The 25,249-nt window shown below is 47.7% G+C and overlaps 1 protein-coding gene across 1 annotated transcript in view; it reads left to right on the plus strand.

Annotated features, from left to right (window-relative positions):
• Window positions 1-25,249, plus strand: part of LOXL2 (lysyl oxidase like 2) — a 110,158-nt gene that overhangs the window by 41,066 nt on the left and 43,843 nt on the right. The window contains exon 3 of the mRNA XM_075556504.1: window positions 2,104-2,279. Within this exon, the coding sequence (XP_075412619.1) occupies window positions 2,104-2,279 (176 nt within the window). The remainder of the gene's footprint in view (window positions 1-2,103; window positions 2,280-25,249) is intronic.

The raw sequence follows: 25,249 nt of genomic DNA on the forward strand, positions 1-25,249 counted from the left end.
CTCAAGCACTCCCTCAATGCATGGATACTTTCTTCTATTAAATTGGCATTCTACGATGCTCACCTTCCCAACACAACTGCTGAAGCCAAAGTGGGTGAACAAGTAAATGTGGTGAAGAAAGCTGATGGTGCCCGGCTATCAAAAGACATATTGTCTGGAGTCTTAAAGGCTTGGAGATACACAAGCGGCCATCTAGCTCAGAAGCAACAAAGCCCACATGGAAGAACACACCAGCCTGTGTGATCACGTGGTCCCAAAAGGATCAGCTATCAGGCATCAAAGAACAAAAAGTCATATCATTGGCTGCACACCTCCATGATACGATCGCCGAAGACAAACGGGTGCATAAGCAAATGTGAAGAAAGCTGATGGTGCCCAGCTATCAAAAGAGATAGCGTCTGGGGTCTTAAAGGCTTGAAGATAAACAAGCGGCCATCTAGCTGAGAAGCAACAAAGCCCACATGGAAGAACACACCAGCCTGTGTGATCACGTGGTCCCAAAGGGATCAGTTATCAGGCATCAAAGAACAAAAAAATCATATCATTGGCTGCACACCTCCATGATACGATCGTTAAAGACAAACGGGTACATAAGCAAATGTGGCAAAGAAAGCTGATGGTGCCCGGCTATCAAAAGAGATAGTGTCTGGGGTCTTAAAGGCTTGAAGGTGAACAAGCGGCCATCTAGCTCAGAAGCAACAAAGCCCACATGGAAGAAGCACACCAGCCTGTGCAATCACGAGGTGCAAAGGGACCAGGTATAAGGCATCATGCAAATATATATATATATACACACACACATACCATAGTGAATGAAGGGGGAAGTGCAGAGTGGAGACCCAAGGCCCATTTGTCGGCCACTGGAGATCCCCTCACAGAGGGGTTTAGGAGAGGAGGTGGGTCAGTCAGGACACGTTGTAGTACCGATGAAGAACACAGCTTTCCCCCAGATCTTGGATGCTTCCTCCCCCAACTACCATGATCCAAATTCTACCTTGCAGGACTGGATAGGGCAGAATTTGTACACTGGTGCATATGGGACCTGGAGGCACAGGGAATCCAGGGTGGATGATACCTTCAGGACCAAGGGTGTGAGGGGCGATGCTGGGAGAGTGGAGGGTGAGTGGGTTGGAAAGGGGGAACCGATTACAAGGATCCACATGTGACCTCCTCCTTGGGAGACGGACGACAGAGAAGGTAGGGGGGAAGGGAGACTGGATAGGGCAAGATATGACAAAATAACAATGTATAAATTATCAAGGGCTCATCAGGGAGGGGGGAGCGGGGAGGGAGGGGAAAAAAAGAGAACCTGAAGCAAAGGGCTTAAGTGGAGAGCAAATGCTTTGGACATGATTAGGGCAAAGAATGTATGGATGTGCTTTATACAATTGATATATGTATATGTATGGATTGTGATAAGAGTTGTATGAGCCCCTAATAAAACGTTTAAAAAAGAAAAGAAAAGACCCTTTCATCCTTCTATTGCGGGATAGCTGCTCAGCTTTCCAGGAAGGGCTAGAGTTGAGCCTCGGCTGCATGGGGAAGGAGGTTCAGTATAAAATAATCATCATCATCGGTACCGTTTTTTGAGAGTCCACTGTGGGCCAAACCATAAACTAGGTGCATGCTATAACATCTCTAACCCACCCCGCCCATTCTTTTGTTCTCCTTCCCACTTTACTGATGAGAAAGGAGGGACTTAGACTAAGATCCTAGATACGGGTCAGACGCCAGAACCCAAACCCAGCTTCACATCCAAAGTGTGTGAGCTTTCTGCTATTACCATGTAGCTTCGGGCCTTTAAGTGGGATTTCCACCTTTATCATATTTCATTTACCACATTCCTGAATCCCTTCAGCTGCTTACTCTGGCAAGGGGATCCAGATGGCCTCAGACCACATGTCTATGCAATATCTTAACATAATCAAAATTGATCGCTGGCCATGTACAGCTACCAAAATTGGGCATTGAGGGTATAGGTAAAGGTAAACGAGGCAAAGGAACAGGAGGCGAGTAGACTCGTCTGTGTAAATCATGGATGCCGCCAGAGACTCAAACTCCCTTTGATGTGGCGCTTCTGTTCTTTCTTCTCTCCCGCTGCAGGGCCCATCTGGTTGGACAATCTCCACTGCACTGGCAAGGAGGCCACTCTGGCAGCCTGCTCTTCAAATGGTTGGGGTGTCACCGACTGCAAGCACACAGAAGACGTGGGTGTGGTGTGCAGTGACAAAAGAATTCCTGGCTTCAGATTCGACAATTCGTTGATGAACCACGTAGAGGCAAGTCACCTGCTCTTGATGACTCCTTCATTGAACATTTTCTTCTTCCAGGCAACTCACTTCTCACTTGCTGATTCAAGCCGTGCTTTCGGAGCACCGGGAAGGGCAGCCTTACCTAACTTGACTGAGTGTGGGAATAGTGCAGAGGAGGGTTGATGGAGAAGGGGATGCCTGAGATGCACCAGTGGGGAAAGGGCATTCCAGCACAGAGAAGAGGTTGGGCAAAGAGACAGAGGTACAGAGAGAGGAATCAGGGATAAGCCTGGCAGTGCCGTTCAAGACTAAGGTATGGAACTGAGAGTGTGCGCAAAAACGATGCTGGAGAGGTGGGCTGAGGGGTCTTCTGCCCCAAATTCAGGAACTTGCCCTTTGGAGTGGGAAACTGCGTGAGCTAGCAGATGCTGCCTAGCACATTACTCTGAGTCTGCAGCTGGAAACAAGAAACCTGTGCTCTCTCATGAGGTTGCTAAGAAGCGGCTTAGCTGGGTGATTCTGCTCCGTCTCAGAAGGTTGCAGCTGGTGGGTGATGGACGGTCTCTTCCAAGCGCACGCATCAGGTTGTTGGCAGGCTTACTTCTTTGCTGACGGGTGACCAGGACCCTCAGTTCCTGTCCCCATGGGTCTGTCCATAGGCTCTTTCGTGTCCTCCAGCTGTAGCAGCTGTCTTCCTCCAGAGTGAGCGTCTTCCTCCAGAGTGAGCGACTGAAGAAAGACAGAGAGACAAAGAGAAACATGATAACCGAATCTCAGAAGGGCTATATCATCATTTCTGTGGTGTTTTATTTTTCACACAGACCAGCCCTGGTACAGTGGGGAAGGGCACTTTTACCGGGTCTGAATACGGAAGAAGATGAAGGCCACTTAGACCTATCGTGGGGGCTGGGTAGCTCTGGGTAGCTGTTCCCGAGCCTGGAGGGGGATCAGAGTTGCTTTCAAAGGGAAGCTAGCAGGGCTTCACTCCACGCCTACTGAGTTAGAATTCATGCTTTGGACCTGGAGGAGTTTTGTTTGCAGATCCTCAGATGGTGATAGTTTTGCTAACCTGGCACAGAAGCCAACGTGTGGGGATGGCAAATGGGCTGTGAGCTTTCTTCTGTGGTTATAGCTGGATTTTTTCGTTTACATGTTTCATTGTGCTCTCAGTGGAAGTTTACACAGCAACGCAGGTTTCCATTGAGCAATTTACAAACATATTTTTTAGGAACCTCGTTACATTTTTCGCCAGGTGTCTGCATACTCATGATTTCTGTTCTGGTTGTTCAGTTTCCATGAATTTAGCTTCCCTGCAGCATCCTGACGTTATTTTTGCCTTAGAGTATGTAATGACTGAGGTCTCAAATAAACGATGAGTTTTAATAGTTTTATTGCCATGTAAGTCATATACCATGCAGTTCAATGGTTTAAATATAATAAAAAGATTATGCACTTATCACCACAAGCAACCTGAGAACGTTTTCTTCATTCTTGTGCCCGTTATTATTAGCTCCCCACTAGCCCCACAACCGCCCCGCCACAACTCTAAGGAACCAAATTAGTCCAGTTACTACCTTTATGGGTTACCTATCCTAGATTTCATATACAGAAAATTGTACAACAATAAAATAAAACACAGAAAAACCTCAATCCAAAAGAAAGCAGATAATAGAAACTAGAACACATTAAAAATAAGTCAAAATAGGGAGAGGGACAGCAGAGAAGGGGGGAAGGGAGACTCCGGATAGGGCAAGATATGACAAAATAACGAGGTATAAATTACCGAGGGCACATGAGGGAGGGGGGAAAGGGGGGGAGGGGGGGAAAAAAAAGAGGACCTGATGCAAGGGGCTTAAGTGGAGAGCAAATGCCTTGAGAATGATTGGGGCAGGGAATGTATGGATGTGCTTTATACAATTGATGTATGTATATGTATGGATGGTGATAAGAGTTGTATGAGTCCCTAATAAAATGTAAAAAAAGAAAAGAGGAGAAAAAAATGATTAGGGCAAAGACTGTACAGATGTGCTTTATACAATTGATGTATGTATATGTATGAACTGTGATAAGAATTGTTTGAGCCCCTAATAAATTGTTAAAATTAAAAAAAAATAAGTCAAAATAGAAAACAAAAGATAATATGTTAATTGTTAACCTAAATGTATCTGCAGCCATCCACTTTGCAATGCGCTGTCTGAGAGCAAGACTGCTCACGTCCTTAGCACGAGGGCTGCAGTAGTTCAGAGGTGGCTTATTCTGAGTAGCGCCTCCGCAAATGGATTTGGGCGTTCACTGTCATCCATATCCTACTGCAAACCACGTGCTCCGAATTTAAGCTCTCATACAATTCCTTCCTCTGACCTTGTATCTCATTACTTACAATCCTTGGATCACTTGGACCGGTGTGCACCGTCTGCATGGATTTAGCTGACACCTCATTTAAATGGCTGTTCACTTGAAGACAAGCCTTTAAGATCCCAGATGCGGTTCTTTCTGATAGCCAGGCACCACCTGACTTCTTCACCGCACTCTGCTACAGCACTCATATGAGCACTTCTTGAGAAAAGTGTTGAGCAGGGCCAAAATAGACAGCTGATAGTGTCTGTACGCGATTGTTGTTGTTTTGTGGGTTTTTAAAATTACTATTAAAAGGAACACAGTACTCATAGATGTTACTATTTATTTTATGAGACAGTCTCTTATTTCACTACAAGTTGACCTCAGCTTGAAGCCACAAGACAAAAATCTCAGAGTCCCTTCTAATCTCTGCTAGCTCAATAAATCTGGCTTTTAAATAATAATAATTTGAGTTTTGTTCTGCAATATTTGCCCCCATTCTATCGGAGACCTTCTGTTGGCCCCTGTCCATGGGTGGCCCAGCACCATCTAGTTCTTTTGGGCTCGGGAGAGATGAACTCATGGTTTGCTTAGACAATTGGTTCTGGAACTAGTTTCTTCTTCAAATCTTTGACTTCTTTCGTTCTCTTTTGCTCCAGGTGAGTAGAGACCAATAGTTGTATCTTAGATGCTACTCAGAAGCTTTTAAGACCTCAAACAGCCCTTACCAAACTAGGATGTAGAACATAAACATTGTGGTCTACGCTCTAGCAATTGACTGAGTGGTCTCAGGAGACCACGGCCTTCAAACCAAGTCTGTCAACCTTGCAATGTGGTCGGTCACACCTGGGAAGTACCCGTGACTGTGCTTCCCTCTCCGGTGTTTTATTTCATATCTATGAATATGTATGCAGCAACACCAGCACTTATACGCAAATGCTTACACCTTACATGCATGTGGACATAGACACACATATACCTTCCCAGAAGGAGCCCTGGTAGTGTAGTGGTTATGCATTGGGTTACTACTGCAAGGTCACCAGTTTGAAACCACCAGCCGCTCCATACGAGAAAGATGGGGTGTTCCACTCCCTAAAGGGTTACAGTCTAGGAAACCCACAGAGGCAGTTCTCCTGCCCCGTAGGGCCACCAGGAGTTGGCATTGATGTAGAACTACCTATGGAACCACTCACTTCTTTTGGTTGTTACTGCTGAATTGTCTACACTATAGTATTGGAGCCTTTATTAATAATGTCCCTGATTCTTGTGTACATATTGTGTCGTCATTTCAGTCACATTTGGTCATTCCTTTTGCACCACCCAAAATACCAAATGTCTACTCTCTAAAGAGTTATCCCCCCTCCCACCCTTGAGAAACACAAAACAATGTTGATCTTTGTTCTGTCTTTTTATAAAAGAGATCTTACAATATTTTCCCTTTTTTATTGACTTAATCAGAATAATGTCCATGATGTTTGGTGAATTCATAATTATTCTTTTTTCATAATTATTCTTTTTATTCAAAACAAACAGTTTTATTGACATAATTCACAAGGCATACAATTCATTATTCTTTATAGACATGAGGCTGTTCCCATCATTTTACTGTCATGTATGCTGCTGCAACGGACTAGGTGTGCGTATGCTTGCGTGTCACTACCATCAGGTCTCTGAGATATAGACATAGTATGATTCCTGGATTATGATAAATTTCTATTTCTAGCTTTGTGAGGAAATATTATATGGTTTTCCATAGAGGCTGTGCAATTCTGCAATCCTATCAACTGGCGATAAGGGGTTCCAATCTCCCACAACCTTGCCAGCATTGTTGTCTTGTGTTTCTTTCTTTTTAATTAAGTGACAGTTTTGTAGAGGTAAGGTAGTGCCTCATAGTAGTTTTGACTCACTACTCTCTAATGGCTAATGATCACATGCTTCTTTGGATGGGTGTGTGCGCGCGCACGTGTGTGTATGTGTGTTGGCTGCATGAATACCCCTCTTGGCAAAGTGTCTCTTTATGTTCTTTGCCCATTTAAAAAAGTTGGATTGTTTGTCTTTTTTGTTGTTGAGCTATTGGAGTTTTCTATATATGAATATTTTAGAGATTAGGCCCTTAAAATATATTCCATTCCCTAAGATTTGTTTCCCCCAGCTTACAAGTTCTCCTTTTATTCTTTTGATAAAATCTTTTGATGGCTAAATTTTGGACTGAGCTTTCCAATGAGCAGTTGATTCAAACAACTACGTTAACAAATATTCATTGCCCAACTCAAAAGATGCCCTATTGTTGTACCTAGACTCTGCTCTTTGCACTTTGCTCTTAATGACTCACCCTGTCCTACGCTTTTCTCATGTGTCTTCCTAAAGTACAGCAAGCACACGGGACCTGGGTCCAAGCCTGCATTATAAGCTGGAAGGGGATTGGGCCTCTGACTTGCCAGTCTTCTCTCCACTGAAAGGACGAGACCACTTCCAGTAGAGACACTGTACTAGACTAGAGGAGATTATGTGCACATTTAGAATCCCACTTACGTAGGGTAACTTTGCTTACCATGAGGTAAGCATTTGGGGTGTATTTTTGGAAGTTGATCATCGGGCCTTTTCCCAAGCACCTCTGGGTGGATTTGAACCTCCAGCTTTGTGGTTACCAACCCATTGAATTAGCCATTTGCATTACAGTTTTAGCACTCACTTTTGAATCTACATTGAGTGTACATTGAATTTAGAAGCCCGTGGAGGGAAGGGGTTATGTCTTATGGCATTCAGCAGGAGAGTACAGGAAGAGGTTTAGTTGTTCCTCTGACAGTGCAAAGACTTGCTCAGGACTTGTGCTCTGTGTGGCCCCGAGCACACTATGGATAGCACTGAGAACAGCGGGGATTTCAGAACTCTGCACTCTGCTCTTGGCGACCCTGTGCATGGCCCTGAGGCGGTTATTCCAGTGGAACCATGAATAGTTTCAAATCAGGGACAGTGGGTAGAGGGTTTTATGGATTCACCTTATATATCAGTCTGTATGCTGAGCAAATAACCCGAGAAGCTCTATCTCTGGTTTGGACATACTTTGGACTATGGGAATCAAATGTGGCATCAGGATTGGATTAAGGCTTATTAACAACCCAAAATATGCAAATGACATGGTCTCCCTTGTGGAAAGTGAGGAGGCTTTGAAGCACTTGCTGATGAAGATCAAGGACTTTAACCTTCAGTATGGACTACAGCTCAATGTAGAGACGAGAAAAATCCTCCTCACTGGACCAATAGATAGCATCGTGATAAATACATTAAAGATTGAAATTATCTTTTTCCTTGAAGACACAGTCAGTGCTCATGGAAACAGCAGTTGAGAAATCAAATGGCATTTTCCATTGGGCAAATCTGCAGCGCAAGACTGCTTTGATATAGTTGAATAGTAAGGACGTCACTTTGGAGACTAAGGTGCACTTTGTCTAACCCATGATATTTTTTCAATCATCTTACAGTCATATGAAAGTTGCACAATTTATAAGACCAAAGAATTTATGTATTTGAGTTATAGTGTTGGCAAAGAATATTTAAAGTATTGTGGATGGCCAGAAGAACAAGCAAATCTGTCTTGGAAGAAGTACAGCCAGAATGCTCCTAAGAAGCAGGATGGTGAAACCTTGTCCATATACTTTGGACATGTTTCCATCCCTGGAAAAGGACCTCATAGTTGGCAGAGTAGAGGGTCGGCTGAAAAGAGGAAGACCATCCAGGAGAGAGTGACACTGTGGCCACAACAGTGGGTTCCAATAATGACAACAATTGCTAGGCCGGGGCAGGACCAGGCAGTGTTTCATTCCGTCTGACTCAGGCTCACTGAGTCAGATTATTATTCCTTTGGTGGAGAGGCTCTTAAGAGGAAATATTAAACTACACAGTGATAGAAAGCTATAGAAGTAAATCGTTCCTTTAAGAAACATTCCCTGCCTGATAGGACAATATGCTTATTTTTAACATCTTTTTTAAAAATAATTTTTATTGGGGGCTCATACAACTCTTATCATAATACATACATACATCAATTGTGTAAAGCACATTTGTACATTCATTACCCTCATCATTCTCAAAACATTTGCTCTCCACGTAAGTCACTGGCATCAGCTCCTTATTTTACCTCTCCCTCCCCACTCCCTCTCCCTCGTGAACCCTTGGTAATTTATAAATTATTATTTTTTCATATCTTACACTCTCCGACACCTGCCATTACCCACTTTTCTGTTGTCTGTTCCCCAGGAAGGAGATTATATGTGGATCCTTATAATCAGTTCCTGCTCTCTACCCCACCCTCCCGGTATTGCCACTCTCACCACTGGTCCTGAAGGGATCATCCATCCTGGATTCCCTGTGTTTCCAGTTCCTATCTATATCAGTGTACATCCTCTGGTCTAGTCAGATTTGTAAGGTACAATTGGGATCATGATAGTGGTGGGGTGAGGAAGCATTTAAGAACTAGAGGAAAGTTGTATGTTTCATCATTGCTATACTGCATGCTGACTGGCTTGTCTCCTCCCCACGACCCTTCTGTAAGGGGATGTCCAGATGCCCACAGATGGGGTTTGGGTCCCTGCCTCGCACTCCCCCTCATTCACATATCTCTAACATCTTCAATGGGCTTCTGTTCAGCCTAGCACCTCACAGTAATCTGCTTGGTATATCAAGCGAAGACCTGGGATTCTTGGTACAAGAAAGTTATTGATGGCTTGAATAAGAGAAAGGTCAGCCAGAATGTCAGTGAGTTTTGGGTTGAAAAAGATGACTCAACTGCCACTAAGGAAGGGGGGAGCGATTCTGCTAAAGGGCCCTGTGTATGGAACTTCAACAGATAAGTGTTCATTGAATATCTACAATGAACCAGTCCCGATGCCCAGGGCTTGATAGGGGCATAAGAAATACCATAGGAAACACATGCACACACACCTTAAGTGGGTAGAGTAGGCATAGAAACGAGCAAGACAAAATGTATTTAGAGAGGACTTTCTTATTTTGGAAAGGCTGAGTCCATAATGGGAAAACAGAGGTTCGGCCTTGATTCGAGACACTTGTGGGTACCTGAGGCATGCACACCATGGCTTAGGGCACTACTGGGGAAGGATAACCTGAGAAGACAAGATGTGTCATTCCAAGGCAAAGGGCACCGGCCCTCAATGAATTCACTGTCGCTTAGGAAGACTACCTGAGAGTCCTCTGATTTGAAGGACGGATGACTTCCGCGGCCTTCGCTGTCCCAGCCTTGCCGAGAAGGCCTCCCTGTCACTGTCATCGTAAAGCAGACTGGTTACGGTGCGTCAGGCTGGAGCTTTCCTGCTCTGCTGCAGACTCTGGGGGGGACTTTGGACAGAAGAGGCATCCCTTTGAGCTTCTACCTGGGTGTGTCTGCAAAAAGCAGGTCATGAAAGGGAATCGCTGTCGGGGTGTCTGAGGAGAATCCTTGTGAGTTGTCAGAAGATTCTTCCATCCAGGGTCTTGTGGCTAAAACTCATGCTTACTGACAGCTGGCCTTCCGGTAGAGACACGCCTGGACCACCTACAGGCCGTGGTTTGTGGGATGCCTGGAAGTTTCTCCAAAATACCTCATAGCATAATCTGGGGCAAGAGCTGAAGTCATAGAATCATGTCTTGTTGCTAAAAAAAAATTCCCCTATTAAATTTTCATGAACAAGAAGAAACGTGGGCTAGTGGACACAGAGTGAGGTGGAGTCCTCCTATTGACTGATGATACTCGGGGAGGGGGTTTATTCATTAGTGTGAGCAAGCGCAGGGGCTGCTCTCGAATGATACAGGCCTCGGCTCCTGCCTCCCCATCAGCATCGGAAATTTGTATGGAAATTAAAATGTATGCTGATCAAATGCACAGGCCACATGAACCCATGGAATAGGTATGTCAGGTGCTATCATGGAGAAGAACGCTTGTGATTTCTGCTCTCTTTCAAAGCGAAGGCTGGGGAGATGGTCAGTGGGCGGCAGAGTCCAGCTCCGTGTGACATTGAAAACTTTGGGACATTCACAGCTAGGCCATGTGGATTGGGGACCCCAGGGAGTGGTGAACTCCTTGTCCTTCAAAGAGGTCAAGCAGGAACTGGATGACCTCACACCAGGAACATGTTGACCAGATTCCTCCTTGCAGAAGGAACAGGGTGTAGGTGATTGCCAAGGTGTAAGAGTCCCCTGTTACTCTGTTGTCCATGAAAATGCAAACCAAAATAGAACTAAAGAAAAAGTCACTGCCATCGAGGTGATTCCAACTCATAGTAGCCCAATAGGACAGGATAGAACTGCCCCTGTGGGTTTCCGAAACTCTAACTCTTTATGGGAGTAGAAAGCCCCTTCCTGCCATGCAGCAACTGGTGGTTTTGAACGTCTGACCTTGCAGTTAGCAGCCCAGCATCTAACCACTATCCCACCAGGTCACACCACTGCTGACTATTCCTAGTTAACACTATTGTGGGACTTGGGGCACAGATGCCCTGGTGAAGGGACATCTACACTGTGTGTGCTCAGACTCGTTTCTGGCTTCTTCAACCCCTTGAAGGTTTCTTCAATCTTTTTGCTTACTTCTTTCACATCGAAACATGAGCATTTGGGCAGGAATTTATGCCTCTAGAGTCCAAAGGAGTCAAGAGTAAAGTGTCGGTTCACTTTGAACTTGTTCTGAAAGGCTATTGCCTTCACTGTGTCTTGTGATCCAAGCGTAGAGGCCTGGGTTGAAGAAAGGACGAAGACCCCATCTCTTCCCACCCCTGTGCGGCAGGAGCGCTGGCACAGCTCTGTGACCGGCGCCCTCCCTCGTTGCCTCCCGGAATCTGGGAACAGGTCCTGACCATTTGAGCTGACCTGCATCACCGTCTCCAGTATGCGCTCTGGTTCCCGGGCTGAGAGTGGAAGAAAATGGCACATCTGTTCAGACCAGCCCGTCCCACTCAGGGATGCCAGAGGCCTGAGTCACTGAGCTCTGGAGACAGGCTGATGGAATTTCACTTGATGAGCTAACTGGACTCCTTAGGGCATCCGTGGGGACTCTTTGACACTTCATAAATTTCCTTTCAGGGGAAGGGAAAAAGTACACCTTCCTCATGTCAATGATCCCACCCAGGGAGGCTTTACATGTTTTGACCCCGAGCTGCCCATTTCCCCAAAGCCAGAGCACCGAGCATGTCCAGCTAGGCTGGACCGCCGTCACCTAGGGGCGTGATGGTTTCTCCATCAGCATGGCAAGCCCGCGCCCCTCATTTCCAAAGCAGTTCGAATTGTCCTGCTGTGGCATGGGGTGGTTTCTGGAATAGTGCTTTGTAGCCTGTAAAGAGCTGTGACAGGTTTGCCTTCCAGGTATCCCCCACTGCTGGTTTATTTGATCCATGAAATTAATCAGGAGGCTCTCAGCCCTCCCCCTTTCTCACACAGCTAGACTGTCACATCGCACCACACATTCAACGTGACAGGACAGTCCCCGCCGTCCCCATCCCGGTGGAGGCTTGGATTTGCCACTGGGTGGGCCCTTAGTGGACTTCCGAAGATCCTGTTCTAAAGCAAAGGTTACACTGGATGTGAGGAAAGTGAGGAGTGGATCATTGGTGGATCCTCCAGACCCTCTAAAACGGGGTAGGAGAGTAAGCAGGAGTAAGTAATTAAATGTGGACCATAGTTGGTTCCATGGGAATGATTTTTCTAAACCCAGAAGAGAGTACTCCACACAAACCTGCCAGGATGTCAGAGACTCCAACCTTGAGCCTTTGTTTCCTCTCTGTGGTCAGCGGACAAGTTGGGAAAACCATTAGATAAAGAGAGATTACAACCCCAGATGCCCTCCTGAGCAGAGGTGTGTGTGTGTGTGTGCTGGCTGTTTTGCACGTTGCTAAGTAATGTGCTCATAGAAACACTCGAGGCTGGGAGCATGCGCTGTTAGTTAGCTCTGTTAGATCCTGTATAGGTCTTTTCCTCCCCTCCCCTCCCCTCCCCGCGACATTCCTACCCATTTTAAAGGCCGTTCTTCATACAGCAGTTAGGTTACCAGAACCGATTGGGAATTCCCAGGCTGTGAGATTTCAGCGTGACGTGGCCTCAGAGCCTCTGCTTCTCCCTTGTGATAGCAGGCAGCCCAGAAGTCTTGATGGACAGTAAAGAAGAGAGGCGTGATGAGGGGAAGCCCATTCATTTTCACCAGGGCAGAGAATCTGACCCCTCTCCCCATCTAAAAACGCTCTCTCTTCTCTCTTCTTTCTCTCTCTCTCTCCCCTCCCTGGAAGCCCAGAGACCTGAGAAGTTCTTTCTTCTCCTGTCAAGCACAGGGCCATGGCTGTTGTGCATTCTTTACATTCCAGGAGACCAGGATTTTATTAGACACACTCCGCTGCCAGATGCTTCAAGGTTGCCCGCCCAGTGGTAGCCTTGCCTGTCAGCACCTGGGTGCTGCTGAGGGTGGGGTCTAAGGTCTTTGCAGAAATCAGAATTAACCCCAGAAAGGTCTGCACACGGCCTCCCCAAGTGATCACAGAAGGTTCCACCCAGAAGGTTCGGGGAAAAGAAGGGGTCTGTTTGCATCTCTCTGAAGTTCAGGGTGGGGACCCTCTGATCCTAAATATAGACAGCTGGGGGTGGGGGTGGGAGCGGGCTGTTCTCGGTGGTGAGAAGTGGTAGCAAGTGGGCAATTGTGACAGACTGATTGGTCGTCCTGTAGTTGCTTATGTGTCTGCGATACTGGAAGCTATGCCACTAGTATGTGAAAGACCAGCAGGGTGGCCCATGGTGGACAGATTTGAGCAGAGCTTCCAGACTAAGATAGACTAGGGAGAAAGGCCTGGTGATCCTGATGAAACTAACCAGCAAAAACCTCATGGGTCCACCCGAGCTTTATTCGGATGGCTGTCTTCGGCCATCATCAGGAACGATCGATCACTGGAGAAGGATGTCATGTATGGGGCAGGAGAGACCCAGGGAGGGGAATAGAGACCCTCAGTGAGATGGACTGGCCCAGTAGCCTCAACCGTGGACTTGAACCCGCTGGTGATCAGGAAGATGACACAGGACAGGGCACACGTTTCATTCCATTGGACATACAGTCTCCATGAGTCAGGGTTGACTTGACTAACACTCTGTATCGACGTCTGCCTAGCAACAGTGGCTCACACATAGCAATTGTGAAGCTAACACAGGAGCAGACAAGGTTTCATTCTGTTGTACACAAGATCACTTTGACTCAGAACTGACTCAATGAAACCTAACAATATCCGTCCATCCATCCACCCATCCACCTGTCAGCTATCAACTTCAGCAAGGGAGTAAAGAGCTATTCTTTGACCCACTCACTCACTTTCAGTGCCATGGAGTCAATGCTGACTCACAGCGACCCCCTGCGGGTTTCTGAGACAGTAAGTGTTTGTGGGAGTAGAAAGAACAGTCTTTCTCCCACAGAGTTGCTGGTGGATTTGAACTAGCAACCTATGTGGATAGCAGCCCAACACATAACCACTATACCACAGCCCACAGTCTCAGAATTTTCAAACTTGCTTCACTGTCAAACTGAACAATGAGATGTAGTTCTCTCCGATCACTGAGGACTTGGACAAAGGAACGTGTCAGATCTTATGCAACTGGAACATTCCATGCTTCCTTCCATGAGGAGCCTGAGTGTGCAGGGCTTGTCAGGCCCCACCATAAAGGATACAGAACAGTGACTTTTTGGTTTGTTTGTTTGTTTTTTTAAGTAGAAGAATGGTTTTAAGGAGACCTATTTTCTAAATGAAATGGGTCACGGAGTCTTAAAAGCAAAAGACTATTGATAGGAAAAACAGAACAAACATTTTTTTTTTAATTAGGCACATCCTAGACAACCTAGGGACCTGGCTCCTAGCCAGGTAGTTGTACATGAAGCACTTAGAAATGTTTAAATCCCACTCAAGTTATCGGTGAGATGCAATAAAGAATGAAGTAGCATTGTACTTCTCAGAGTAAATAAATGAATACATAATGTTGTTGTTATCTTTAAGGAAAGAAATGAATGGAGAGTTATTATCAAACAGCGTGGTTTGGACAGATCATTGTGTGGTGATTTGGAGAAGGGGGGAGGTTAATGAAGGAAAGTTAGTGGGGAGTCTTTCTCTGCCCTGATTGGGCCAGTTCCTGCTGTCGGGTGGCTGCAACATAGCTGACTGGGCTCAAGGTCTGAGTCCCCAGTGGGTCTGAGTGATTCTGAACTCGTCATTTATGTTAGGTGGTCCACACTGAGGCATCCCCATAGCCTACTCCTGCAGGGCTGTTGCTAAGAAAGCGGAGTGCTTTATCTGTGAACTCATTCATTCAGTGCATTGAATCGAACCCCTGGCCCTATGCTCGGCACTGCAGAGATGAGAGTGACAATGTGCATTGCTGGCCTTCTGGAGCTTCCCAGAGAGCGGTCGGGAAGCACAGCGTCAACTACTTCTCCTTCACCGCGCTGATTTCTCGGAAGGAGAAGCAGCAAGATCAGCCCTGGGAAGTGTGATGGATGCCCTGACCTCACCTCGCCAAGGACTGGCCTGGTCTGTGGCCTCAGCACCGGCACCGAAGCCAGGGCCAGACATAACTGCTGGGTCCGAGGGACGCTTGCTGGGGCAGGTGTCCTGCCAGCTTCCTAGACACAGCAGGACTTGCCTGCCCTCAAAAAAGAAGCCTCTGTTGCCTACCCAAATCCTTCCAGGTTGGAAAATGACACAGGGAGCATTCAATTTTCCAGCAGCCGCGGAAAGCTCTTGATTTATGTCGAGAGCCCAGACAGACGGCAGCGTTTTCCTGTCATGGCTTCAGCATGACCTCAGCTCTCCACGCCCCCGCCAGCCCCCGCTTACCCTAGCTGGTCTGCATCACTCAGATCTGAAGAACAGCCACCTCTGGCATGCCTCTCCCCCACCCCCACCCCCGCTCTCTCTCATCCATGGGACCCGTGGGGAGTCACTGCTAGGGAACGTTACAGGCAGCCTCTTAAACGATGCAATTCCAATTTGCTAAATCAAAGGGGGTTAATTACAGGACTTCCAGACTCCTCCAATACAGCATGACTCACAGTATTTCCAGATAATACCCACTTGGCAAGACCAGCTAAGCCTGTGCTGAGGACCAGATCAGCTCTTCATCCAGTTCAACATCTGTTTTCTAGCTTGGGTTTGCAAGAGAGGCATGGAGAGTGAAGTGGCCCGGGGAACAAGAGGATCCGTGTGCGACGTGCAGAGGCTCGCCTACGTCGACATCACCCAAGTACTGCTTGTGCTAGGAAGGGAAGCAAGGACTAACTCACTCCTTGTTCGGCATCAGACAAAGACTAAAGAGTCTTTTTGCTTGGGAGATCAGCATTTCTACCTAAGCCGAACTCCTGTTGCTGGAGGAGGAGGATGATTTTGATTATTATTATTACTACCTTGCTCAGAAATATTTGAGACGATTCGGTTCCTTGGTTCAGAGAGTTAGAGTCATAGCTTCATGGGGCCCCAGGTCATTGGCCTCACCATGTGCCTAGCGCTTCTCTTCTCCCAGTTGTGTCTGGAGTCTTAAAAGCTTGCAACCAGCTCTCTCCCCCGCCCTCTCTTCCTCCCTCACTTCTACGGGGACCATCAAGATGGGCCGAGAGGGAAGAGGGATATGTAAGGAGAGCGATTTGATTTTGTAGAAGAGGTGTAGAAAAAAACAAGGGAAGTGCTGTTCGCCATCCAAACAGAGGGAAAATGTTTCCAAGAATGAACTCGCCGATTTGACAAATGTATTAAGTGTCATGGAGAGTACCTTGAAGCTAACAGCAGGTTAAACCAGGAAGGTCAGATGGGACAAGGATACCCGAGGGTCATCTGTGAAATCAAAAGCTGGCTAGACATCACTAAGAAACTGCAAAAGATTTGGGGATGCAGATTTGGGAGTGTGCGTGCAGACCCCATCACAGCGCACCAAACCTTGAAGGCAATGGAACCACAAGGAAATGTGCATGAAAAGAATCGGCTACAGAGCCAACCCCAATCAGAGCCAACTGACCCCTTCGCTGGACGATTGAGCTACAGAGAACAACACTACACCGACAGGTTGGCGAGAGGGGCCATGTCCACATGGAAGCAAACCAAGAAAGAAAACAAGAAAGGGACAGTCTAGACCCTGTGCGGGCACAGCAAGCCTGGAGGATGACGTCCCGGCAAGTAGCTGCTGAGGCACAGAGAGGATGGTAGGGCCGGCAACAAGACATGTTGTCCCCTCACTGGAGTGTACTGGGACAGAGGACAATACTAGGGACATACAGCGCAGTCAGTCCAGCCTGCCATCACCCCACCACCACCCCACCCCGCAACAGGACGAACCAAAAGGAATGGAGCAGAACAGCAATGGGAGCAAAGAAAAGACACAAAGCCCCGAAGAGTCCCCAAAATAGACCTCAGGCTAGGAGGGGTAGATCCCGGAATTCCCCAGGGCCAGTGGGGAGATAGTCATAAAGGTCGGCGGACAGACCTGGAATTATGTATAGTTGTTTTTCTTTTTTCCATCTCTTGGTTTCTTTTTGTTTGGCCTCTGTTATTGTTGGGTTCCCTACTTATATAAGACAGGCATGGGAAGCAAGCTCAGGGAGAAAGCAATGGGGTTCCGGTGGGCCTGAGGGAAGAAGGAGGTGGGAGAAGGGCGCAGTGAGCAAGCAATGCCATAGACAGGGAGCAACTAGGGAATTAGAATCAACAACCAGGAGGATGTAGAGATCTTGGAGTGGTTGGAGCAAGAGCAATCTAGCTGAAAGGATTTACTAAGAGGTGGAGATAGGGCGAGCTTGATGGTGGGGCAGGAGGAAGGTGAAAGGAAAGAGAGAAATGATCTCGGAAGCAGTTATGGATAGAGGGATATGCATAGGAGGGTACACATGTTAATACATTAATTCATAAAAACAGAGGTATTGGCCCATATACATGTGTTTATATGGTAATCTACTGAGGTTGTAGATGGACTTCCGCCTCTACTCATGCCCCACCTCAATGCAAAAACACTTTGTTCTAACAACCTGGCATTTTGTGACGACAAAATGGGTACATAAGCAAATATGGTTTAAAAAAAAAAAAGGGAATGGTGCCTATCCCAGCTATCAAAAGATGTAGTGTCTGGGGTCTTAAAGGCTTGAAGGTAAACAAGCAACCAACTAGCAGAGAAGCAAAAAGCCCACATGAAAGAAGAGCACCAGCCTATGCGATCATGAGGTGTCACTAGGACAAGGTAACAGGCACCAGATGACCCAAAACAAACAAACAGACAAACCATATTGTTGAGAATGAGGTGGGTTGGATGTAGAGACCCAAAACCCATCTGTAGACAGAGGGAAGGGTTGAGTCAATTAGGGTTCAGCAAAGCATCTATGAAACACACAGTACTCCTCTGGTTCCCTGAGGATTCCTCACCCCCCACTAGCATGACCCTGCCTTTCACTGTGGGCTAGACTGGAGTATGTGCACAGGTACAGATAAGACAAAAGAGCTGATGGCACATGGAATCCAGGAACAGGAATGGGAGTAGTGATACCACCAGGGCAAGGGGAAGATGGTGAGAGAAGGGGAAGGGGGAACCTGTCCTGTGATGATCGACACATAACCACACCACCACCCCGTCCCCTTCTGGGAACAAACAACAGAAACCGTGGGGGGGAGACAGCAGTCGGTGTAAGATATGAAAATAATTTATCAAGGGGGCCATAAATGGGGTGCTGACACCAAGGGCTCAATAGAAAGTAAATGTTTTGAAAATAATGATGACAACATATGTACACCTGTGCTCGATACATTTGATGTATGGGTTGTTACAAGAGCTGTAAGAGCCCTCAATAAAATGTTTTTTAAAATCTCGCTAAATAAATAAAGAATTTAGTGTATTAAAAAAAAAGTTTGCAACCAGCCATCCAAGGCACACATCCCGGCTCCTGTTCACCTGGAATATCGAAGAAAGGAGGGAGCGACGTCAGAGAGCGGGGAGGATGCGGGACGGGTGAGGAAGTATCTCCAAGGACAGACGATCAGGTATGCTGACTGGTGCCCAGCTACTGTTACTGAATATTTTCAGCAAAGATTCTGTGGGAGAATCCTGATCCGGGAGGGAATGCAGAACAGAATCTCCAAGTCTCAGGGACTCCAGACAGACTTTCTGGAGCCCTGGAGGTTGGGTCAACCTCCGAACCTGCCCCAAGATAGTCTTTAAACAAACAAACCAACAAAATCTTCTGGAGTCTTCCTAAAAATCAAACGACAATCTAGTTAAACTAGTAAGAAATGTCTGCCTGGAGCCTCGGACTCATCGAAGAACTGTCTGGTTGGGATCTTAGAGCAACGTGACAATTGGATAGGAATTACAGGAGCAGTGAGCTCACGTGACTAGAGGAGGGACCAGTGTGAGGGAGTGCGTTGTGTGAATGGCTGCAATACTTAAGAGAATGCAATTAATGTCACTGAATTGTACATGTAGAAAGGTTGAAGCGGTGTGTTTTTTGTGGGCATATTCTCATTAAAAAACAACGAACTACATTTCTAAAAGCATTATGTGCCTGGCTGTAGGAGGTGTAGATAGGTCACACTGAGTAAGGCACACTTTGGCCCTTGGGCAATTCACAGTCCGACTGGGTGGCAAACACATGAGCAGCAAAAACAGTACAGAGTCGTTACTATAAGCCAAGGCCTAAATGAGTGGCTCCGAACGCAAAGGCTAGAGGCACGAAGAAGAAAGCGAATCTAAATCTCAGTGGAGGGCCAGAGAAAGGAGAAGGCTTGAGGAGGGGGTGGCAGTACGCTCTCTCCCCATGTGACAAAAAGGAACTTATCTGTGTCACCTTTGGGTCCCAGGGCCTGTGCTGTTGTCACTTGTGCCTTGCCCTTAGATACCCTAGAGTCACCCCGATTCATGGAATTGCAAGAACAATGAAGTAAGACAGTGGCCGGCGCGTGATCAGTTGTCAGTGAGCCCCCTGGGATCATGGAGCTGTCGCTGGTTGCTTTGCAGAAGTGCATCTCCAGGCCTTTCTTCTCAGTCTGGGTCGGGAAGTGCCACTGAAGCCTGGTCGGCATCAGAGCCGCGTGCAAGCCTTTTATCACAGACAGGTGCTGACTAAGCATGAGGAGCATTGGCAGGCAGGCGGGAATCAAACCAGGTCTCTTCCAGGGAAGGTGAGAATCCCGCTTCCCTGTGTCAAAGAAGAAAAGAAAAATGAAACACTCTACCGTTGAGCGGGTTCTGACTCATAGCGACCCTACAGGACCTGACCTATGGGGACAGGGAACCCTGTGGGCTTCTGAGCCTGTAACTATTTAGGGGAGTAGAAAGTCTCATCTTTCTCCCCAAAGAGCAGTTGGTGGTTTCGAACTGCTCATCTTGTGGTTAGCAGCCCAACAAGTAATCTGTGCTAGTGTCTAGAAAACACTCAAATGTTTGTGAATGAATGAAAAACTGCCCTTGAGGGTCAGGAGTGACTTGATGATGGGTTGAAAGTGTGATGTCTGGAGGGCAGAGAGAGGAGCTTCCTGGCTGGAAAAGGGCAAAGGTGGAAACAAGACTGGAGAGGCAGGCCCAGCCGATCTGAGAGACTCTTGGCTGGGAGTCTAAATAGTCTGAACTTGATCCAGTAGGCTCTGGGGAGCCATCAGCAGGTTGTGAGCAAGACACATAAATAAACAGGTTGTGGGCGTGTTGGTGTTGCTAGGACAGGGACGGAGAGACAGTGCACTGGGCCCACAGGCAGAATAAGAACACCTTTCTTTGACTTGTGTAGCGGCCTGGAAAATGCGAATGCCACGGGAGAGGTCATGGAAAGGCAGGGAAGGTAGTGCGGGGATAGAGTGAGAGGAAAAAGCCTTCACAGCAGGAGTGGAAGGAGAAAAATCAAGGACATCTTAGATGCATTTTGTTTGCGGCTCCGGCTGTTAGAAAATGTGTCCCTGTCTCTCGAAGGCCTAGTTTGTTGTTGCTGGTGTTGTTTTTCAGCAGCTGGGATACAGAATGCAGAGGGCGTTGAGAACAAGCTACAGGAGGGAGGGAGGGAGGAGCCACAGGAGGGAGGGACATGCTGAGTGGGCAGCCAGCGTTGGACTCACCACTGCTCTCTTTCAGGTGGATGTGCTTCTCCCCACAAGGTCCGCCCACCCCAGCACCACCCCCAGTGTGACTTATCAAGAGGAAGGTCTGGGCTGATGTGTAGTGGCCAACTCCAGAGGAATCGAAGGAGAGGATGATGCGGGCTAAGACCCAGCTTGGACCACGTTGCTTGCCCAGCCCGGAGCTTCTTGACCACCTTGTAGAATCTTGCAGGCTTGTTTGCTTCCTTGCCTGGCCTTTCCCAGTGGCCGTCCTGATGCAATAGTCAGCTAGACTTTCAAAACTGGTGATTTTTTTTCCTTGCTGGCCACAGCCCCAGAGTGTCACATTCTGGAATTTGCAAGTCATTCACAGATGCTACAAATTTTAAATGCCGTTCGGGCATAAGCCTGGGAGGGAGCCTGTGCCCCAGCCTTCCTGTCCCCCAGACTACCTTAGTGGCATAGTGGGTTACACGTTGGGCTCTGAACCACAAGTCCATAGTTTGAAACCACCGAGGGAGAGAGAGATGAAGCTTTCTACTCCTGTAAAGAGTTAGCAGTCTTCGGCAACCCTGTGATGGCCAGCCATTCCGTGATATTAGGCTTATGCATGTTTATTTTAGGGTGTATCTCAGAGGTGCGCAGCCATAGGGAATCTCCCACTTGAAGCTGTATTACTGGTTTCTCTGTTTTTCGGTAAATGAAACTCAGGGCCGCTGAGCCGGTAGGAAAAGAAATTATAACAAGGGTTTTGGGGGAAGGGAGACACAGAGGGGTGGGGAGATAAGAAGGAGATGATGTCAAGAAGTCCAGGAAGGAAAAGTATGCTTGGAGACAGGTTATGGAAGCCATTGTTCAATCATGTTTGATAGGAATGAACTATGGAATGGTATGACATATGTGTTAACAAACAAGTAACAGCACATTAAAAAAAAAAGGCACAGATCCAGGAATGGATTTGGGGCTCACATTAAATTCTAGCTCTAACTTAAGAAGAATTAGTTGTTACACCGTGGCCCTGCTCCATACGTCCCTTCACTAAATCATCACTGAAGATGAGCGTGCTACTGCAAAGTGTGGTAAAGAGAGCACATGGTGGCCAGATGTTAACTGGAATAGTGTCTGGGGTCTTAAAGACTTGTATTCAAGCAAGCAGCCATCTAAGCGAGGAGCCAACCAAGTCCACACAGAAGAAGTGCACCAGCTTGTGTGATCCGAAGATGACAATTACAAAAATCCAAATATGGTAAAAAGAAAAATATCAGAGCTAAAATTATAAACACCCAATTTGTAGAGGACTATGGAGGACAGTGGGACCCCCCAACCCATCTGCAGAGTATCTAGTCAGACTGAGCCCCTGCAGACTGAGTGGCTCCAGCAGCCTTGCTCTCAGGCAGAGACCACTGTCATCTTGATGTTGCTGGATCGAACCCGATAATCGGTCAGTTGACCCTCCTATTGACACGACCTGAATTTGTACTGGGCTCAATTATCTCTTACTTGGTCCATGACAGAACTACTTCCCCTCTGGCTTGTAGAATGTTGATAGAAGGCTTTCCTTCGTAGGCATTGCTGGTATTTGTATTTTTATCTTTATACTATTATGATTTTAGCCTTACCACCTTAGTTGCGATTTTGTGCGTCTTGTTTTCTGTTGGGTCCCCCAGCTGTGAAGCACAGGAGGAGTGGGTGCAGAATGCTAATAACGGATACAGCAGTTGTGGGGAGTACAGGAGTGGAGGTGGGTGATAGGGAAGGAAAGGGAATTTCAGGAGGAAATAATGAAGGTGGGAGGAGGGATGTGCACTAGAACTGATTGTTTATGTACCTCATTTTAGAGGTGATTTAACATTGGGGGTGGGGCTCTAAGGTTGATGTGGTGGTGACTGTACAGTGATATGAACCATTGAATTGTATGATATGTAAATTATGTGCTAATGAAACTTGGGGGAGACCAATAAATTCCATAAAATAATATCGCGGGTTGGGGAAAAAAATTACAGTCTCAGAAATCCACAGGGGCCAATTTTACCCTGTCCTTAGGGTTGCTGAGTTGGACTAGACCCGACAGCAGTGAGTTTGGGTGTTGTTGTTGTTAACCTGCCTCATGGGACAGGCAGTCCCTTGTCATGCTGTGCCTTGGTTTCCCCTTTTGGAAACCAAGGACAGTCATTACCATGACTTAAAAGCCCTACCTGGGGCTGTGAGGGGGCCTGGTAGGAGCAGTCCAGAAGGTTCTGTGAATTCCTTAGAGAAAAGCCTGTTGGAAGCCTGGGTGCACTGTTTGATGCTGGAAGAGAAGCAGCATTGAGACTTCTGAAAGCACCAGAGGTTTTATTAGCTGCTGGATGACCGGGCTTAATTTAAATCTAGCAAGGCAAGAGATCCGTTCTTTAAAGTCGTGTGTGTGTGTGTGTGTGTGTGTGTGTGTGTGTGTATGCTTCAAACCTTCACTTGGTGGGTTGAACTTCTGAAAAAGCCCATCCCAGCCCTTGTGGCTGTCTGTGGCAGGCAGGGATTCCACAGCCCTGAGGGAAGGAGGGCAGCAGCGGGCGTTCTCCCAGCAGCCTGCATACAGGAGCAGTGAGCGCACCACAAAGGGTTTCCCTGTCGCCGCCCCTGGCCCCAGTGCACAGGCACGGCCCTTGCCCGCTCCGCTCACATAGAGCCACTGCTCTGACTCACACCCCTTGGGGCAGCACACAGAGCGACCTTCCCTGTGCACAGCACCCAGCAGACCCTGAGGGGACGGACTACTCAGAAATATCAGGGCCCGGGTCCCCTTCCCTCTGGGTGTACAGAGCTGTTGAGAGACCCAGCACGGTTCAACCCCCACAGCAGGCATAACCTGGGCATGGGCAGCGAGGTGGCGTTGGCTCAGAAACACTGATGGGGACTCCAGGATCATGGGAAGGGAGCCCCAATGGAACTTGGATTCCTGTTTGCCTCATTGCTGGCGGTGTGAGCTCGGAGAAGGTGCAGGCCCTTGCCAAGGCTTCTTCCTGTCAACTGGGTGTCGCCGAGCTGTCTATGGGCTGCCATGGGGAGCCAGTGGGGTGTAAAGGATGTACAGTTCTTAGCAGAGAGCCTGGTGTGTCACGAGTGGGCATTTGGTCATGGGTCAATGGCAGCCATCATGGTCACTAGTATTCAGAGAAGTCAAGCAGTGGGAGGCAGCTCAGGCAGGTGCAAGAGATGCCAGCCCCCACAACTAATCACAGATTCGGTAGGCTCAATTATATGGTTCAAAATATAGATAGATAGATATAGTAAAGTCATAGAAAATAATGGAGATACGAGCTAGTAAAATGAAGAAGTCAGACACAATTCATGGTAACATGCTCACCTTCTGGACGGCCATGATCTCAACAGCCAGGTCCACGCACAGCGTGGGCAGAGAGAGCAGGAGAGAGAGCATGAGGTTTTATTTCTAACCAAAGCTTATATATCTTTGGGGGCACTCAAGCTCTCTGATTACAGATAATGACCTATGTCATAGGAAGGAGTTTTAACATAGGCAGTAGAAGCAGTAGGCAGGGATGGCCTCAGGGTGTACACGCAATAGTAAAGGGAGGGAATAGGGGTACCTATGTGGCAAGATGGGTGGACCCTAGACTCAATAGAGTAGCCTAACCTTAGTCATCTTTGAGTGATCCCGGGCTTGCCTTTGGGCACTCCTTCAAGGGAACAATATCAGAAGGAGTGGGCCCTGGTTGGGGTGAGTCAGACTATACAGTCTGGCTGCTCTAGAAGGCTGATACCTTAAGGAAATTAGCCGCTGACCTACTTTCATTGACCTAGTATGCAGTCATTTACCATGTGTAGCAAGCAGCATCTTGGCATATATTTGGGGCAGACAACTTGGGCGAAATCTTTCCGTATCCCACAGGCAGGAAGCCCCTGGAGGGCAGAGGCTGCGGCTGTCCTGAGCTCAGGAAGTCTTTGCTGAATGCACGCATGCAGGAATGAATGAAGCAGAAGGAGGACCTTGTGGAACAGGAAGGGTTCTGCTCTGTGGAGGGAGAAGAGACGATGTCCCTCTCCGGCGGAGGGACGGCAAGCGCAAAGCCTCCCTGCCTTCCCTCAGTGGGAGGGAACAGGTCCCTCTCCTCCTTGCCTCTGAGAGCAACACCGAGATCCAGGCACAGGCCCCATGCACACGCAGATACACGTGACACATAGCACACAAGCACCTCTGCCACATGCATGGTCATGCACAGACACCCACAGAGACCCGCCAGCCACTCCAGAGAGCCCTGCTCTGGCACGCACCCACGGTGCACACACAGACAGACGCTCACGGTCACTGAGGGGAGCATGCACACAGGTACACAGGGAGGGACAGGGGGAGCATACACATGGACACACAGGCTTCTAGCTCCTTCTCTTCTCCGTTTTCTGCATCCCGGTTGAGGCGGCCCTGACCGGCATAAAGAGAGAGGGGTGGCAGGAGGCCTCAGCCCCAGGCATTGTGGCCAGCGGGGTCCTTGGTGGGTCTGTATGGTTCCCTCGGCAGGAACTTTGCTGGGGGTTGGGCGGGGCCTGGGGGTCAGGCGAGGTGTGTGCTGGGGTTCTTAACTGCACAGCGCTGCTACCTCC

The sequence above is a fragment of the Tenrec ecaudatus genome, chromosome 8 (genome assembly GCF_050624435.1).
Source record: "Tenrec ecaudatus isolate mTenEca1 chromosome 8, mTenEca1.hap1, whole genome shotgun sequence".
NCBI classification, from domain to species: Eukaryota; Metazoa; Chordata; class Mammalia; order Afrosoricida; family Tenrecidae; genus Tenrec; species Tenrec ecaudatus.